At 41.6% G+C, this 18042-nt stretch overlaps 2 protein-coding genes across 6 annotated transcripts in view; one reads left to right on the top strand and one right to left on the bottom strand.

Moving 5' to 3' along the window:
• Positions 1–4222, top strand: part of FGGY (FGGY carbohydrate kinase domain containing) — a 156252-nt gene extending 152030 nt beyond the window's left edge. For all 5 annotated transcript variants that reach the window (XM_035124274.2, XM_035124273.2, XM_035124277.2 and 2 more), the window contains 2 exons: positions 1052–1113; positions 3257–4222. In XM_035124274.2, coding sequence (XP_034980165.1) covers positions 1052–1113; positions 3257–3338 — 144 coding nt within the window. In that variant the 3' untranslated portion in view covers positions 3339–4222. The remainder of the gene's footprint in view (positions 1–1051; positions 1114–3256) is intronic.
• Positions 4223–4361: 139 nt separating this feature from the next.
• On the bottom strand, positions 4362–16219 carry LOC118089091 (E3 ubiquitin-protein ligase RNF170-like). The gene is made up of 6 exons (XM_035123495.2): positions 15600–16219; positions 12983–13055; positions 11579–11687; positions 7261–7334; positions 6677–6787; positions 4362–6149 (listed from the first exon to the last, which is right to left on the bottom strand). The coding sequence occupies exons 1-6, from the start codon at positions 15755–15757 to the stop codon at positions 5844–5846; spliced, it is 831 nt and encodes a 276-aa protein (XP_034979386.1). The 5' UTR covers positions 15758–16219; the 3' UTR covers positions 4362–5843.
• Between the last annotated feature and the right edge of the window lie 1823 nt (positions 16220–18042).

Below are 18042 nucleotides of genomic sequence, written 5' to 3'. Positions count from 1 at the left end.
CAGCGTGTAGTTGAATTATGGAGTTCACTATCCCCAAATATATTAACGGTCCCCTCCTTTGATGGCTTTGAAAGGGGGTTAGATAAATTCATGGAGGATGGAGTTATCAGTGACCACTAGCATAGCTGCCAAGTTCTCCCTTTTTTTAAGGGAAATTCCCTTATGCTGAGTAGACTTCCTCGCGAGAAAAGGGAAAACTTGGCAGCTATGCACTAGCCATGCTACCTAGGCACTATTCCCAGTTTTGGAGGCAGTTGCTGGGAAGCAGGTTGGGCTTGGAGACTCCCCATAGGCACCTGGGTAGCCACTGTAGGAACATAGCCTAGATGGGCTTTGGTCTGGTCCAGGAAAGCTCGTCTTCTCTTCCTAACTAAGGCCTCTTTCATCCATTTGTTGATTTATTCCACATGCATGGAGGGGAGGGAGTGCCTCATGGTCCTGTGCCAGGTGTTCCTCCACCCTGCCTGCAACATTCACACATTCCTCGGGATTTTTGCAAACATGATGTGCAGTTTATGTAGATAACTACCTCTCTGCAGATGTTGGGGTGGGGTGGGAAGTACTGCCAGGGAGACACACCAAGCCACTCAGTTATCCTACATGTGGCAGATGCAAGTCAATGGGACCTGAGTTCAAGTCAAGGCTAGCTCAAATCCCATTGCTTGCAATGAGCCTCAGCCATTCCAACTAGTTTGATATATTTTCCAGTTTCATCCTCTTTATAGTAATAGAGTGGTGGCTTTGTCCAGCGTGTCTTAACCAAAACATCAACAAACCTCTACTTGTATGTACTTTTTGGGTGAAAGTGGTCAGATTATTTCGCTCTTCTCCAGAGCTCCCTGCAAGGGCGTCTGACTTATTGAGCAGTCTGCGTTCCTGCGTTCCTATTGCTGTCTGATAATGGGATAGGCCATATTTCAAGCGCTCTGGTGTGTTAACCCAGAACAAAACTCGTCGTTGGGGTTCCCTTTGATTCCTGAAACATCTTGTTCCTTTACTAAGAATGTTAAACTGAAACAGGCCACTGCAGCTACTGTCGCTCTTTCAACAGGATGCCATGGAGAAAATGGGGAGAGTTGGGAGAGTTGTGCTGCCAAACCACAAGGATAAAAGGTAACGGAGTCTTGTTTTTCTCTTCTTCAGCTTATCGGCGTAAAAGAGCTAGACTGTCTACAGTTAAAGCTGTCTACTCTTGACTTTTTGTGTGGTGGTGGACAGAGCTTAACATATTTTCCGTCTTTCTTCGCCTCTCCAATGGGAAAGACACAGGACTTATCAAAATATGATGGTCATACAAACTTAAGGAACTACATCAGTTAGATGTGCAAATAACTGTGCCATCTGGACGCTTCAAAGTACAGAAAGTTCTGTTGAGGTGAAACCAGATGTGTGTTGGCCAACATGTGGTAGGTTAAAAAGATCTGAAAGTATAGCAACCTATGATCAAAACTCTACCCCAAGTACAGTGGTACCTCTACTTATGAATAACTCTACTTACGAATGTTTCTACTTACGAACGGAGCTCCGTCCGCCATCTTGGATGCGGTTTAGATAGGATTTTTTTCTACTTACGAATTTTTAGATAGGGTTGCTTCGACTTAGGAATTTTTTCTCCCAATGCATTCCTATGGGATTCGACTTACTTTTTTTTTTTTACTTACAAATGTGCGTTCGGAACGCATTAAATTCATAAGTAGAGGTACCACTGTACTTGGGGATGTTGAGGCAAAGAAAGAAACAGCAGATAACTGCAGAAATCTATGGGGCTGTTCAGGAGCTGGCGTTTCCCTAGTGTGGTGCTTCAGTTGCCAGCTAGGAGGTAAATGAGGGGGGTTTCCTAGGGGGGAAACCTGCAATTAGGAATAGGATATGAGGAGGCAGCAAACTGACATACAGTTCACAGAGCAAATAAGTGCAAAAAGATGTATTCATGGGCCCAAGAGAAGACTTAAAGTTAAGTTAGGGAGGTCAAAGGAGGAGAAAAGTCCCTGAATGAAGGAGATGCTATAGAAAGAACCGAAATCTATCACTGCAAAGAACCAAGGTTAAATAATATTGGAAAAACAAAAGATGGCGACTGGGATGTTTGAGGTAAGAGAGTGTTGTGAGTGGGTTATTAAAATGCTCATCTGCAGGCCTATTTCAGGGTTACTCATGCTCATACTTTTGTAACCCAAGAAAACTTTAATAAAAATTATTTTTTAAAAAATAAGTTTCAAAGCTGTGTAATAGCTTTCATTCTTTCTTAATGCAGCTTTGCTATGCCATATTGTGTGCCCCAATCAGATGTGAATTACAGCACAAGTTGTTTTATAATATAAAGCAATTTGGACTTGGGTAGGGGGGAAACTTATTCAAGAAGTGCTACAGCACCATCTGCAGGCTTCATGGAAGGTCTACAGATGTCCTAATTGATTCTTCCATTTTTTTATTTTGCATTTGCAATGAATACTTTGATCTGGTTATAAGTTTTTAGTATAAGAAAACGTAAACATTAAAATGGAGACAGGGCAAGATGGATCCAGTTAATGAAAATAATAATAATAATAATAATAATAATAATAATAACAACAACAACAACAACAACAACAACAACAACAACAACAACAATAGAAAATGTGTTGGAAGTGTTTGCGATTTAATCCCCCCTGACTCCCGCAAACTGGGGGAGTGGGCTTATATTACTATTGTGTATTCAGCACAGCCATTGCTTTAGCAGTCTGATACATTTTTTTTTCAGCTGGGGGACAAAAAAAGAACCCATGTGACTTGCCATGGGGGAAATACAAGGGCAAGAAGGGCAGCTTTCTAGTTTAGGATATTTCAAACTACGCCTTTGAAACCGTGGTCTTTATTAACATGTCAGCCCAGAAACGTACAATATATATACAGATTAGGAGGAATGCAACTGCTGATGAAGACCATTTCACACACATTCTTTTGCTTCCGGCCCCCCTCCCTTCTCTAGAAATCACCAGAATCCCTCTACTTCACTTTTACAGCCTGCAAATCAGGAGGCTGCAAGAGTGAGAGAGGGCATTTCTTTTTTTAAACAAATCAACCTGCATCTTTAGTGTCAAACTGGGGGTAAAGTTTATGGCCATAGTTAGGCATTTTCTGGGCAAGCTCTCTCAAAAGACACAGGAGCAGCACAATTGTGTGCCCTTGCACAAGTCCTCTTCACTTTGGTGAGTGTGACCTGAACAATAGGGGTGCTCGTAGATTCTTATTTTTCTTTTTTGTGCTTTCCCCACAGATTTTATGACAAGAAGTACCAGGTGTTTCTTAAACTCGTGGAACATCAGCGGGAATATAAAACCATCATGCAGAGTGTGTAGACACCATGAAGGAAAATTACTCATGACGCTGGAAGAGTGGTGGCATTCTCCCCCCCCCTTCTGTTTCTTTATTCCTTTATCTAAATCAATGATTCTCCATAATGTACTTACATTTCTAATTTTATAAAAATACATTGAATACTTTATTGCCTGTTGAGCAGGTTCTCTAAGCTACTGCCAAATACCAAATCAAAGAAGGAGCCTATGACAAATTGCTATGAGATTACAATGTATTTCTCCTTCCTACCATCTCAGACTGGGGTCAGCTTTCTGCTATAACCCGCCACCATCAACATTTATAGCCAAATAAATCTAGATCATCCATAAAATTCCTCTCCTTAAATATTTCATGCATTTATTTTAGCTAATCACTAAGAGTTAAACACATGTCCATTTACACCCTGTGGGTCTAGTTTGCACCAAAAGTCAGGATATATACTCTGAGTCCCTAAATAAATTGCCCTCCCCCGTTTTCCTGGGCTCATTCTCCTACTCTACCTCTAACTTTCACTTCTGGGTTTTTCCTTGCACACACACACACACACACACAGCCCCAGCTCTCCCCCAGGTTGCTATTCCCTAGGAACATAAAGGAAGGGTAAGGATTTCAGATAATGAGGTTGCAAAGTAGCCGGTTAATCTTATGGGTAGCTGGAAATAGCACAGATGTCTGGTTCAATTAAGTAGATCGCCTTTAAACACTGTTGTCCCAGGCAGCATTTCAACATTCAGGCTCTATAGCACCACCTTGGGGTAGAATGAGGCACAGTTGGATCACAATCCTTTACCTGCTGCCTCCCCCAGGAGGGAAGTCTCTCAGGCAACAAGAAGCAGGAAGCAATTGTTACAATAGGTGACTGGAAAGATCCTGCCCAGAACAACCAGTCTGTGAGACTCTGTACCCCTGCTGCAAATCCTGTATCTGTAAACGCATATTGCATTTGTTCTTGCTTGCCCTGCACTTGCTAACCCATGGATTGTAGCAATCATATCACCAGGGACTTCATTAACAAATAAATATTAGGATGTGCACACATGCTAGAAGAAGAAATGCACGACAAGCTTCAGAACACCGTGAAAAATAAATATTTATATGCATGCATTCTTACGCACAGCTAACACATAAAAACCCAAATTCCACTCATACAAACATGTAACAGGCTACATATCAATTGGATTCATAGTTTTTTCATTGGTTATTTATTTATTTGAGTTATATAGCCACCCACCAATAAACATTCCCCGCCTGGCTTGCAACAATATATTTAAAACACAATATATGATCATAATTTAAACAGCAAACATACAACAATAAAAGACACCAAAACAAAAAAACAAAAGGTCCTTGCATACAGTCGGGATTTAAAACCTAGTTTTAAAGCCTGGATGTACAACTTCTTTATTCACTCAGGTTTAACTGTACTAACTGCACTGGAGGAGGGAAGGTGCCAGGTAAGCCTCTCTCAGGAGGCAATTCCATAGCTGAAGTGTCAGTGCCAAAAAAAAAAAAGTCCCTCTCCTTCGTTGTCACCTGCCTTTCTTCACTTGGAGGCAGGAACCTTGAAGGGGATTCTAAGGTTTCCATAGAGATCTCCGAGAGGAGGTGAACTTCCTGGTCGTTTTTATTTCCTTTGTATTTATATAGCCCCACGTTGCTCAAGACGTCAGTGCTCATATCAGATTTTGTCCTGCATACAGTACACACAGCCACCCTGAAACCAAAGCACAACTGGGAGCCTCAGCATAAGGAAGTGACTTTCAAAGAGCATGCTTATTTCCAAAAGACTCAGACAACGGTGCTCCAAGTTGGGCCTTTTCTGATCCATTCAAATACCCTTGTGCCAATTTTTGGCAGTATTTATCGATGGGTGGCAATATGAGGACTGTTGCAACTATTGGCAAGCATATCCAAACCATTATCCACATACATGTATCTGTAATACTGCACATGGCAAAGGATTATCTTAGATCAGTAAGCTGCTGAATTGGGAGGTCTGTACTAGACCTTCTAGCAGACGTTTCCCCCCTGTCTGCGCAAAACACACACAAGTCTGCCTGTTCCTCTTTGTCTCTCTATAGTCTTTTAATGATGTGCATTTGTCATTTTGAGAACGCCACATTAATAAGAGTTGCGGTACAGTATTTTCATGTTTATATGTACTTAATGTTTTCTAGCCATATCTGAGCTGTTGAGCTGTGGAACAGTTGGATAAGATCTTGGCTATTGTGCCTTCCAGGAGTCAGTCTTAAGTACCACAAATGCAAAATTGTCATTTTAGAATGGCAGCAATGCACCTCTGGAGGCTTGTGGACATCGTTGGGTGTTAATCTATGATTAACATTACAGCCTCCACCCAGCTGTTGCTCTTCCATAAACTCCAGCGCTGCTTACCGACCCTTAGCATTCTTCAAAGCTAAGGCCGTTCTGTGTCGCTTCCAGAAACTAGGAAAATCCACCGTTGTCTAGTTGGTTTCCCCATTATGAATAGCCGGCACTTCAGCCTGTTACGATTCCAGCAAAATGTTTTGCGCTGTAGAGCTCGTCATGTTTGCCCCTTCTGATTCCATCTGAGAGCAAATGTTTATCATACAGATTAAAAGTAGGAAAACAACAACTAGGTCATCAAAGAGGCCCAGAATTCCACAAAGAGGTTCTGGCATCAGATCCAACGAAGAAGTCAAGCACATGAAGGTTCCAAAACAACAGATGACAACTCTGAGGAAGAAGATCCACACCAAGCCGCCCAGCGTGAAGATCCCTCGTACAGCCAGGTTGACGAGAAGCGGCATGTCATAAAGATAATCTGTGAACTGGACATAAAATTTGGGTAAGGTTATGAAACTCTTTTATTTTTCATGCTGCTGTTTGGATTTGTTAAGTCAGAAGAAGAGAATTACAGGGATGACTAAAAATCTGCCAGCAACAATCCTTCTTCCTCCTTTTTTCCTAATCACCCCCATCCAGTAGTGATTCTTTCCTTATTGCCCCATTAAAAAATACATGTTCTGCATTGTGCAAATTTGACTAATGAGAATATTGGGTGCCACTTTTAAGAAGCTGGTTCATTTTATGTGGAGTGCACACTCAAACAGGAAGCCCACGCTGTGTACACACTCCCATTTATTCTGTGTTCAGTCTACTCCTATTGCTGGTTTGGGAAGTTCAGTGTATGCTCAGTGTTTGGCACAATCCATAGCTATTCTGTATCTACCCTGTTGTCTCTTGTGAAATACTGTGTTCTGGCGCATACTTCCCCAAACCAGCTTCAATTTGAATTTAGAAAGAGAACGACCTTAGCTGCATTTTAAGCCAGGAATGTCTAAAAGCTGCTACTTACAGGCCGAGGCTGTCCTGAGAAGCGTTTGTTGTAATCTCTGATGTCATACACAATTTGTTTGCTTGGCTTGTCGGGCAGATTTTCACAAGGCATGTTGTACAAAAGAATGACCTTCAGGTAAAAAAATAAAAAAGCATGAAGCATCTCTTTAGACTAGAACTAAAAGACAAATCAGTGCTGTTTTATGCTTTTAATAAGCCTTTTGTTATTATGTCTTTGACCCCTGACTCATAGGCTTTGTCCTCCAGTGGGTAAATTTCCTCCCCGGCAGGCTCCCTTCCTTATTCTGCTACCTTTGCGCATTGTGCCAAGGCAGGCAGCTAGCGTCCAAGATCAGAGGAGTATAAGGAGTTTGTCTTGGGTGAGCTGAACGCTATGCAAGAAGCCAGCCAGCTGTAATAAAAAGCCTGCTTGTAAGCGCATTGTTTAATATTTGATAGGTGTTCCCTGATTTGACAGGCATCAAATGAGAGATGCAGATGTTTTGTAGTAGCCTGCAAATTTATAAGGATTATTCCTGGTACATATTTCCACCTCCTCTTTTAACTGTCAAAGAGCAGATGATCACAAGAGAAAACTCTTACTTTCTGTCTGCAGAGTGGGCAGCTGATTGCTTCTAGCCAAGGTCCATGTTTCCAGTATTCAATCAGACAGGAACCTAAAAAAGGAAAAGAAAGAAAAAGTAGTATTGTAAGAACTGAAAACTTGCATAGCATGAAGATTCCTTCATCACCCGTCAATCCCTTCGTCACCATGATCCATTTCCCACACTGAGATTACATTTCTACCTGTAAACTAAGGTAAAGGGCCCCCTGACCATTAGGTCCAGTCGTGACCGACTCTGGGGTTGCGCGCTCATCTCGCATTATTGGCCGAGGGACCCGGCGTATAGCTTCCAGGTCATGTGGCCAGCATGACAAAGCCGCTTCTGGCAAACCAGAGCAGCACATGGAAATGCCGTTTACCTTCCCGGTGTAGCCGTACCTATTTATCTACTTGCACTTTGACGTGCTTTCGAACTGCTAGGTTGGCAGGAGCTGGGACCAAGCAACGGGAGCTCACCCCGTCACAGGGATTCGAACTGCCAACCTTCTGATCGGCAAGCCCTAGGCTCAGTGGTTTAACCACAGCGCCACCTGGGTCCTGTAAACTACTGGAAAGGAAAAAAACCAAGCTGCCTAGTGTTTAGGGACAGCGACAGGAACGGAGGCTGTCAGAGTTATTTGCCACCCAGGTGTGTCCTACTTTCAGTAAAATCCTACAGGATGTTGTTGTTGTTGTTTTTCCAAAGCTTTCACCAACTCCATCCTTGAAAATTTTAAGATAGCTCAGGTGGTAGAGCATAAGACTCGTAATCCCAGGGTTGTGGGGTCGAGCCCCACATTTGGCAAAAAGATTCCTGCATTGCAGAGATTGCATTAGATGACCCTCGTAGTCCATTCCCGCTCTATGATGCTTTGATTTGACAATACGTATGGTTTTCTCACAGCTGTTCTGATATGGGCAGAAAAAGCCATATAGAAATAAATGCAGCTGCGTACACCGTAGGATACTCCCAATATCGGGGACATGGGTCCGGATCTCCTACCCCTTTCTCCCTTCCTAGCATTTTTTTTGTTTATAGGGTGGCTGGGCACAATGTGCTAGCAAGACCCTAGGCACCCCCACCTCTTGCTTCATGGCAGCGGTGCCCAGTCTTATAAGCACCTATCAGCAGCCCTGTTCAATAGACTGAAGCTTTAATGAATAATGCTAGAGATCCATGTGGGTCAACTATACCGCTGCTTGCAACCAAATTATAGGCACATCTACAGCTCTCAGAACAGAATCATACCAGCTTTTCAAAGCACTTAAAAATCATGTTTTGTAAATCGTTTTCCTCTGTTTGCAGCAACAAAGCAGGGAGGAAGGGCAGGTCTCCCCCCCCCTCCATGCTATTTCTGTATATATATCCACATTTTCAGAACTGACCTCAAATCTACTTTTAATCCAGCAAGCTGCAGAGTTTTGTGAGCCCCCCCCCCCCAAGAAACACTCTGTTGGCTATTAGCAATTAGAGAAAAATAAATACTGGCCCAGGATCAACTTTCTACCCCATTTCCTGGACATATGGTTCTAGATATAGGTGAAATCTGAAACATCTTGGAAGAAATATAGGACTTCCTGACGATAATACAGACTAACAATAATACATTCCCCCCTAGAAGTCATAGCCGATCATCATTTAAAGCCATCAAATAACAGTATGAGTTTTAGATATGACACTTGCCCACCTTTGCTCTTCTTAGTGCCAAATTGAATTAAAAATATAGGTTTCAAATAAAATGTTTTGAGTTTGGCTAGAGTATGGTGCCGTGGCTTAAGAATGAAGGACAATTGTGACAAAGAACTTTTCCAAATTGTTGTCATCTCATGTAATTAAATGCTCATTTGTTGCTAAAGGTCCCAAGGCTGTCATTAGTTGTGGAGATCTGACTTTTCCTAGACCTGCTATATTTTATATCTAGTAAAAAGCTGTGTTTTCCTCCCAGCTAAATTAAGACACCTTTGTGAGAATCACATGATATAGAGGAAAAGCAGACCAGTGTGTTGAACCTCTGAAATCTTTAATACAGTTTACTGTATTTGTACAAAACAAGCATTTCATTATCCCTCCCTGGAAGAAGTCTGATTTTAATGTGATGCTATTGTTAATCTTTCCATTAAGTCCTTAATCTTTTTTCATTCTCGTTTTCTTTTTTTTTAAGAAGGGCTTCAGTAACCACAGTGAAAAGCACTGGAGCAAGCACCTTTTATCTGCAGGAATTAGTGTTTTCCTGAAAACTCCAATGACTACAGCTTCAATCCAGCTGTGAGGAAAGCATGAGGCTGGAGATTATGGCTTTAAGAGTAGCCACACACATTGTGGGAGTAAACAGGGCCTCCTAACCTTGACCTGTGTCGCCCATGGCACTTGCAGCTATGTCTCAGACTTATGGCTCCCCCACTTTAGCTGCTAAAACAACAGGGAGAGGCTTATGCCGCAGTGGACCTAATGGTCAGGGGTCCCTTTACCTTTACCTTTATGAGGTTTCATCTTGCTCTGGCACTTGAAACCTTGCATTGCGCCTGGTTTTATAACAGGAATGGGAGCAGCGGGGACAGACCTCTTGGGCTCTACCAGATGCTGTTGGACTACAGTTCTCACATCCCCTGGTCATTGGTTAAGCTGACTGGAGCTCCCAGTGGGGACATAGAGTCCCACAACAACTGGAGAACCACAGGTTCCTCAGCCCCATCTTTGCTGTAAGGTTTGCTCCGATGCTTTTTTCGATTGGGCAGACTGTAACAGGCAACCTTATGAGCTGACAATGGTATTTACTTCCCCAGAAACAAACTCCTGGTGGAGTTTGGGAATCGTAAGTCCACGGATATTTTACCATCGATACTGTTAACGGTACCAGAATACCACTGGGGGTAGTTTCTCTGTGATGGGGAGATTGCAGTCGTCATCTTTGGGGTGGCAGTTGGAGAACACAAGTCCTCAAAACATCATGTTCTTGCAAATCCCTCAAAAATCAGTGTGCATTATCAAATATATTTGGGGTGGGCGAAGGGGAGTTAATTTTAAAGTGGGTGTTGCCGTTGGCACCCCGAGCTTGGATTTGGGATTCTGAAGAGGAAAAATGGAAGTGGGGGTGAAACCCAGGATATTTTATATTTAAGCTATAAGGAGTTGTGTGATACGTAGCACTAAATGTGTTGCCTATTCCCGTTTCGTTTTGTTAGTTGTTACCTATCAGTTTTCCAACTAATAATAGGTCCTTTTGGGTTAGTGGGCCCTCAATTCAAAAACTTGCTATTATGTTAGGATAATGGTTTTGACTGCAAGTTGTTTTTTGTTCTCTTTTGCTATAGCTGCTGTTTCTTTTGGCGTGTTACCCATGCCATCATCTCCACTGGAGCTGCTAAGTACAGGTCTGATACTCAGGGGCTCAGAGGTATCCGGTTCCTGTTTATTGTCGACAAGACTAGCTGGCTATCATAGAACTTCTTAATGCGTCATTAGTAGGTACTATGGCAATGGATAAAGGGAAGTTGTTGCTGCATCTTATTTAAATACAATAAAGGAGAAAAATATTGCTATGTGTGTAATCACACCAGACATCAAGGTTAGCAAAAGCATTTTTCAGAACTGGATCATTCACCAGTGAAAGTAATTTCTTATCTTTAGGGAAATGAAGGTGGGGCCTGTCAGTTCTCCCTCCCCTCCCCTCTCTGAGGAGCCTCTTATTGCCTTGGCTAGGATAAAGAGGACCAGATGTAATGGGAGGGGGATGCAGCTTGCGTAGTTTCATCCCTGGATGTGTAAACCATTGGGCAAGCTTTGAGCGTAAGTGTAACAGATGTCTGTAGGTGGAACAGTGTCTCGAGGTGCAGCTTGATTTTTTGTCTGCAAGGGAAATATCAATTCTGTATGGGCCCCGTGAGAGCACTTGGCCTTACCATCCTGTTAGTTGTCAAAATATTAAAAACCTTATTTTGTTTTTAAAAAATTTTTTTAATTGTAACAGCAAAGAAAGCAGTATTTATTAAGTGGGATCAAATTAATCCATTTGAATAATTTTTACTAGTGGGTAATTTCCTACTTAAGTACAAATCAGTTGTACTTAAGTTATTATTTCAGTTGCAACTCAGTTCAAGTAGCATACAGTGCAATCCTATGGCTCCTTGCTCAGAAACAAGTCTTGCTGAGTTCAAAGCTCTTACTCAGTGGTAAGTGTGGATAAGATTGCAACCTGAGTCTGGAGCCACTGTCTTTTATATGCCCTTCTCCTTTTATAGTTACGTGCAATGTGAAGGCAGCTATATGTTTATAAAATGAATACATGTGTGGGGGAAATAATGATCCTATTTACTTACCACAAAATAAATGTCCACAGTTGGTTTCTACAGGGCAAGTAGTAGCCTGAAGGCAGATTGGGCAGTTTAGCTCACTGCGGTAACATCGCTGCCACTGTCTAAGAGATTTCTGTGGAAAGAGAGAGAGAGAGAGGTTTTTTTTAAGGGAATACTTTATTCAGTGTGGATATGTTTTTAGAGAGATAGAGATGTAGATTCATAAATCGTCTTAAAAAAATAAACTCCAGAGAACTAAAATTGCCCTGCACAAACCATCACTATCTTATTCTTTATTTACAACTTTTGTGCAACTCAGCAACTCAGGCCAGGAATGGGGAACCGGTGGGTCTTCCAGCTGCCAGCTCCCATCAGCCCCAGATAGCATGGCTAATGGTCCAGGATGAATGGAGTTGTATTCTAGCAGCAAATGGAGGCCCACAGGTTCCCCCTCCCTGTAGGTTTCCTCTGTAAACCTCTGGTACCTAAAATAAGATGTCCACATGCTAACAAAAAAAGTCTCCAATTTGCATAAAATTCACAGGTGCCAACCTAGAACTGCTTTAATTTAAATAGAAATACAATACATCTCGTTATAAAGGGGGGAGACTGTGACCGGGTGACCTATGTGCCTGCTGAGTTTTCTGTCCAGGTGTTAAATACAGTTAGTGAGCAACTCTTCCTCCATGTGGCTCTTTCTCTTTGAAGCAGGCTTGGACTAGACCAGGCTTCCTCAACCTCGGCCCTCCAGATGTTTTTGGCCTACAACTTCCATGATCCCTAGCTAGCAGGACCAGTGGTCGGGGATGATGGGAACTGTAGTCTCAAAACATCTGGAGGGCCGAGGTTGAGGAAGCCTTGACTAGACAGCCCTTCAAACAGAGGAATCCTGCATCCCTGGATAGCTCAGTTGGTTAAAGTGTGATGCTGATAATGCCACGGTTGTGGGTTCGATCCCCGTGTGGGACAGCTGCCTATTCCTCCATTACAGAGGGTTGGACTAGATGATCCTCAGGGTCCCTTCCATCTCTATGATTCCTCTCTAAAGTAGGACACATGGCTACCCTCTATCAGAATAGCAAAAAACAAAAAAAGGTTTTGTTGTATGGCAAGTCCATATGCTGTCAAGACAGGAAAACCTGATTAATGAAGTCATTCTGTTTCCATAAATTCAGCATATCATGTGTCAAGCCTCTGTTTTGAAAAGTAATCCTGCTTTTTGTTTTCTGAGTTTCATATCTTACAAAAGTAGGAAATAGAGTATGTTTCTAATTAGGTTGCAAAGAACCTGGACCAAGAAAATCCAGCTGTTGCAGAGAGCAGGGAAAGTCTGAAAAGCTTTACTGACATCCGTGACCCTGGCACATATCAAACTTATTTTGTGTTTTTCATACTGTATTTTAAAGAGTTGCAGATCTGTAAACTTACTAAGTGGTTTCTTGTGGACAAATGGGGAAAACTCTTTTCCAGCAGACTCATCTCTTGACTTAAATGAAGAAATCTGTAAAAAGATTTTTTTAAAAAGAAAAAAATGTTTATAAAACTTTAGATAGGGTAATATGCCGTAGAGAGAAACTGAGTAAAAATACATAGAACAAGTAAACATATCAAATTTCCTGCCAATCCATGCCGCCCCAAAAGAGGGTGTTCCTCAGTTTTAATAGTGTGATGCTTTCTCTTCTTCCTTCCTCACCCCCAAGTTATTTGTCCTTTAGATTTAAACTGTACAAGCATTGCTTCAGGTAATACCTGTATCTGTTCCCATATGCCTTCAGCCTAGGTGTTTTAGTCAGCTGCTAATTAAGTCACCCTCAGTAAATATACAATGCAGACAAGCCCACAGGTGTCATAAAAGGTATCACATTGTGACTTACATGATCATTAACACTGACAGTTATATTGTTGCCATAAATCGTATTAAACTGGTGCTGACAATTCCAGGGATCTCATAAACCCAGAGGCTCCCGTAACCATACGGAGCTTTCCTACTGGGAAGCATTTCCCCATTCATTCCAATGGCAAGGGGCAGGCATCCCACAGGCACAGTCTTCTGGCGCACATGAGGCTGTCCCATCCATTGAAGTGAATGGGGAAGCTCACAGTTGCCTGGAGCTCCACGAGTGCTTACTATTTTCAAGTTCTTGTTTAGATACTGGCAATGCAAGTTGTCAGTGAAAGCAAACATTTAAGTGGGCAGTTTTCAAAGTAATAACAATCCCTCGTTTTCTCCGGAATCCAGAAAACATTGCAGCATAGTGTCCACTAAACTGCAGCCATTAGGTTTTGTTTAAACTAGGCACAAGCTGTGTGTGGATATATATATATATATATGTCTAAAAACTAGAAAACACCCCAGGGATTTTTCTCCTTTTTTGCTTTTTTGCATTTATCCCCTTGGCATGGTTAACCAGAATTTTTTTGTCTCGATCAAAGTGAAGGTCATCAACTAAAACATACCTTCAATTTGGAATGAAGCAATGTCCAGACTGAATCCCAGCAGAGCCTGCAGCCCTAGACATATTTCAGAAGTGCAAGAGTCTGTGGATATTCGGAGCACACACAGAACAGGTCAAAAGAAGCTGCTTCCTTATCTTTGACCTGAGACCCCATTTGTAGTTTAAGTGACTGTTGTTGTTTTTTAAAAAAGCAACAGAGCTGGCCACTGTTTATCTTGAACTAAGTCCAGCATCTCAAAAAGGTTATAAAAAGAAACGAGCATCGCGCAGAGATAGAGTTTCATTTACGCATGTGTATGCTTTTTGAATTCTTTTATTTAAACCTCCCTGCAGCTGCATGCTGAGCTCTAATATTAAAACCGAACGCCAATATCTCCCCACTGCCAGTTAGCTGCTTTTATCTGGATATCGCAATAACACATGTGTTTAATTAATTCAGCTTGTTCGTTTAAATTCCAGCTAATGGTTTCTGTTAATAATAAAACAGAAAAGAGTTTTGGGGAGGAAAGCGGATTATGTTTTGCCTAAGTGGTGAATCTGCCATTTGATCAAACTGGCAGGCAAACGTTTGTTTAAAACAAGATTCCACAGCCTTTTGAGCATAAAAACATACTAAAAAAATAAACAAAACAAAAAGATATCACAAAATATTCCCACAGTTAAAAACCACTAAAGAAGGCGTCAGTATCAGTACTGTACACCCTTTAACAAGTTGGGGAAAGGAATCTCATGTTAACCTTGCAGTGAATGCCCTGTTACTTGGCAATTTGTTCTGCAAGGTGAGTTCCTCTGTAGCCAGAGCTGCCTGCCTCTCTTCAAAAGGTAAGGACACTCAGAACAAGACCTAAAGGTTTTAAGAAGTCAACCCTCACATTTGGACTTGAGGCATATTGGAAATCCCCCCTCTGATAATTTTTTTCTTGGCAGCGAGAAAACTTTGGCTGAGCCCCCCAAGGTCTCCTCCATGTCACTTGGACAGCTCCTTTTGGAAAATAGGTCAGAGATAAATTACTATTCTTTAGTAGAAGAAGGTGGATCCTCCATGGGGGCACAGTTGCTACCAGTCTCCCCTGTTGGCTGCAACCCTCTGTGTGCCCTGGAAAGGTACTCGGGGTTGAGGGACACCCCGGCCACTAGGACAGTATGGGCTATGATGCAAAAGGCTACAATAGATAGGGGCAAATCTGCAAAAATCACGTGCTCTGCCTTCTCTGAATGGAAGTGCCATCTGCTAGCACAAAACCACCGCTAGATACCACCCTTTGTATAGTAACTTAGTTTTAGCTTAATGATTACATCATTATGCTGCTTTGTAGAATGCTTTCTTGCTTTAGTTTGACAAATGAAGAGAATTCCGTTGATTTTATTGTTCTGTTTTAAAGCATCAGTTCATGCACTGCTTTAGTGAATAATGACTGCAATAGCTAACATGGAAACAGTGAAAAAGCATTCTGGTGAGTCAAAAGAGGAGGGAATATTATTTTTCATCATTATTATTTCCAGTTTAAAATCTACTGCCATGTTTTTCATTTGACTTATTTATGATCCTACAAAAATCACATTCCAGTCCACCCATCAGAGTATCTTACCTGATCTCAGAAGATTTGTACAGTGAACCATGCACCATCCTCACTTCATCTGAAGCCTCTTTAAAAGCCTGTGGCTTCCTCTCTGCGCTTGGCTGACAGCAGAGTGTCGTGAAGCAGAGTCTCAGCCCACACTCCATTAAAGCAGGCAGGCCATTCATTCCAGTTAATAATTAATTGGCTTCACTAATGTCAAGGTTTTGCCAGGGTTTCTAAATACTAGTGGAGGGAACCATCTCTTTCCAGATTTGCGAAAAGAGGGATTTTACAGAAAGAAGAGCCTTTTCCTCAATGCCGTGAGTGACTCTAGCAAAATGACAAGATCTCAAGAAGTAACTAATTTTCAGCTACGAGGCTTCTTAAGGACACATTCTGCACATTTGATAGTGAAGCGACTGAAGCACGCCATTAGTATAGGTAAGAAATTAGTAAAAGTAAAGCAGTAAAATGTGTCAGCCAAGAAAGGTGAAATGCACATTAATAAGGGTATAAAGGCTAGTTAGGAGTGAGGAGGGAAATAGTAGGCCTACTCATACAAAAGTTTTATCAGGCAATATTCATATGCAAGGCTAAGTGGGGATAGGAAGACGTGGATTAGAAAGTACTAGACATGATCAGAGTGAATTCCTGATTATCATTGCTTGCTATTAGTTAGACAAAAAAAAATCATGTTTTAACACAGCAGGAATTTTTAACCCTAAGCAATCCAGCTAATAGTAGTATCACTTAGCTCAATTCTTAGAAGATACAGCCTAAAGTTGGCCCACGGACTAATCCTGGCCCCAGATGAATTGCTCCGGATTATGTGATCTTAGATTTACGCACAGTAGACCAGGGAAACAATGGCTGCTGGGATGACATGGGGGAAAGTGCAAAAGAATGGAAGGTGGTTTTTTTCCATAGACCATACTTTCCTCCCCCCAAGCAATTTTCTCATGAATTGGACAGTATGTGAACTTCTGTAACTGACTTTTGTCATCAGTTAAACAGAGTTATGCTCCAATGTGCTTCAAAATGATTAGATCTAATATTCAATGTTAAATATCATGTAAGAAAAAGTTGGGGTGGAAAGGGTAAGCAACAATGAGTTGAGCAAGGCATAAAAGTAAGTACATGGCAAAGGTCCCACCCACATTTCCTTACCTTTTCCTCACCCTGCATGCTATTCTGGGGGCTCTGCAAAGCCCCATGAGTCTGTTGTGTGTGCGTGTGCACATGCGCAGAGCACAGAGAGCAAGGGAAAGCTCCATTGTGCTAGCAGAAGCCTTTGTGTAGGTTCCCACTTGTGGCGCTCATTCAATGAATCTCCTCCCCCCAAAATTAATAAACATGATTCAGTTAGGTCCATTAATTTATTAGCTCTGCTCTTAGTTGAATACCACCCATTAGATCCAACTCTCACTATGAAACAAAATACGATAGAGAGGCAACAGAGCAGGGTTGGTGCAAAGCTGACATTCCACCACTTTACACCAAACTATCCAAGCAGAAGAGCCCCTGGCATTTTGAGGCCCCTGTACAGTTTCTTTAATGGTGTATCATCACAGTGGTAAAGCAGATCTGACGATTGGGTGACTACAAACCTTCAGTGCAAAGGAGGGATTCGAAATACTGAGAGTTGCCTGGGAATTTGGAGACGTCAGCGAAAGTAAACTACAAATGGCGTTTAATCGGCCAAACTCAGTTTTGCTCTGACCTTGGTCTGTTCCTTTAAAAAAAAGCCAGGTACCAAAATAGAAATGCGTATATAAATAGAAAGTGTAAACACAAAAAAACCGCCTTAAAATAGAGAAGCATAGATAGCGGGTGCATGAGAAAAAGAGCATGTTTAAATTGAGTGTACACATGCCTAGGCACAGTTCCAGCAGAAACAGAGCACTTTGCATTTGACCAGACTGTTGCATTTTACACACAGACACACACACCCCTAACCCATGTAGATGATTTTCTTTAAAAGTTAATCATTTGCGCTACTGCTAGATCTTCACAGGTCAAAATGTGCTAACTTGAAAACCAACTGACACCATTGATACAATCATTATTTGCTTGGGAGCTCTCAAACTCAAAGCACCATGTATATATAAAGCTCCGAGGACAATAGAAGTTACCCTTTCCCCCCAAAAGGCAGTGTATGCACCATGGGATGCAAACCTACAGTTTCTCCCCTCCATTGGAGTGTGGCATCTGGGGAATGAATTTAGATTAGGAAATCATGCTATTTCCTTTGGTAGGTAAACAGAGCCTTAATCAGAATTTTATATGATTTTATTGTGCAATTTGGCATATTTTTGTAAATGGATCATGGTATTTTTTTCTAAATAGTGTTTTATAAATATTTTTATAAATAAATTTTTATAAATCTGAAAAGCTTTTTGAGTTTTTTTAAGTAAATAGGCAACGTTATGTGCATATATGAACTATGCATGTCTGCATTTTTGAAGTGCTA

Source organism: Zootoca vivipara, chromosome 7 (assembly GCF_963506605.1).
Source record: "Zootoca vivipara chromosome 7, rZooViv1.1, whole genome shotgun sequence".
Classification (NCBI taxonomy): Eukaryota; Metazoa; Chordata; class Lepidosauria; order Squamata; family Lacertidae; genus Zootoca; species Zootoca vivipara.
Note: the sequence above shows the minus strand (reverse complement) of the source record. Positions and strands in the feature narration are given on the sequence as shown.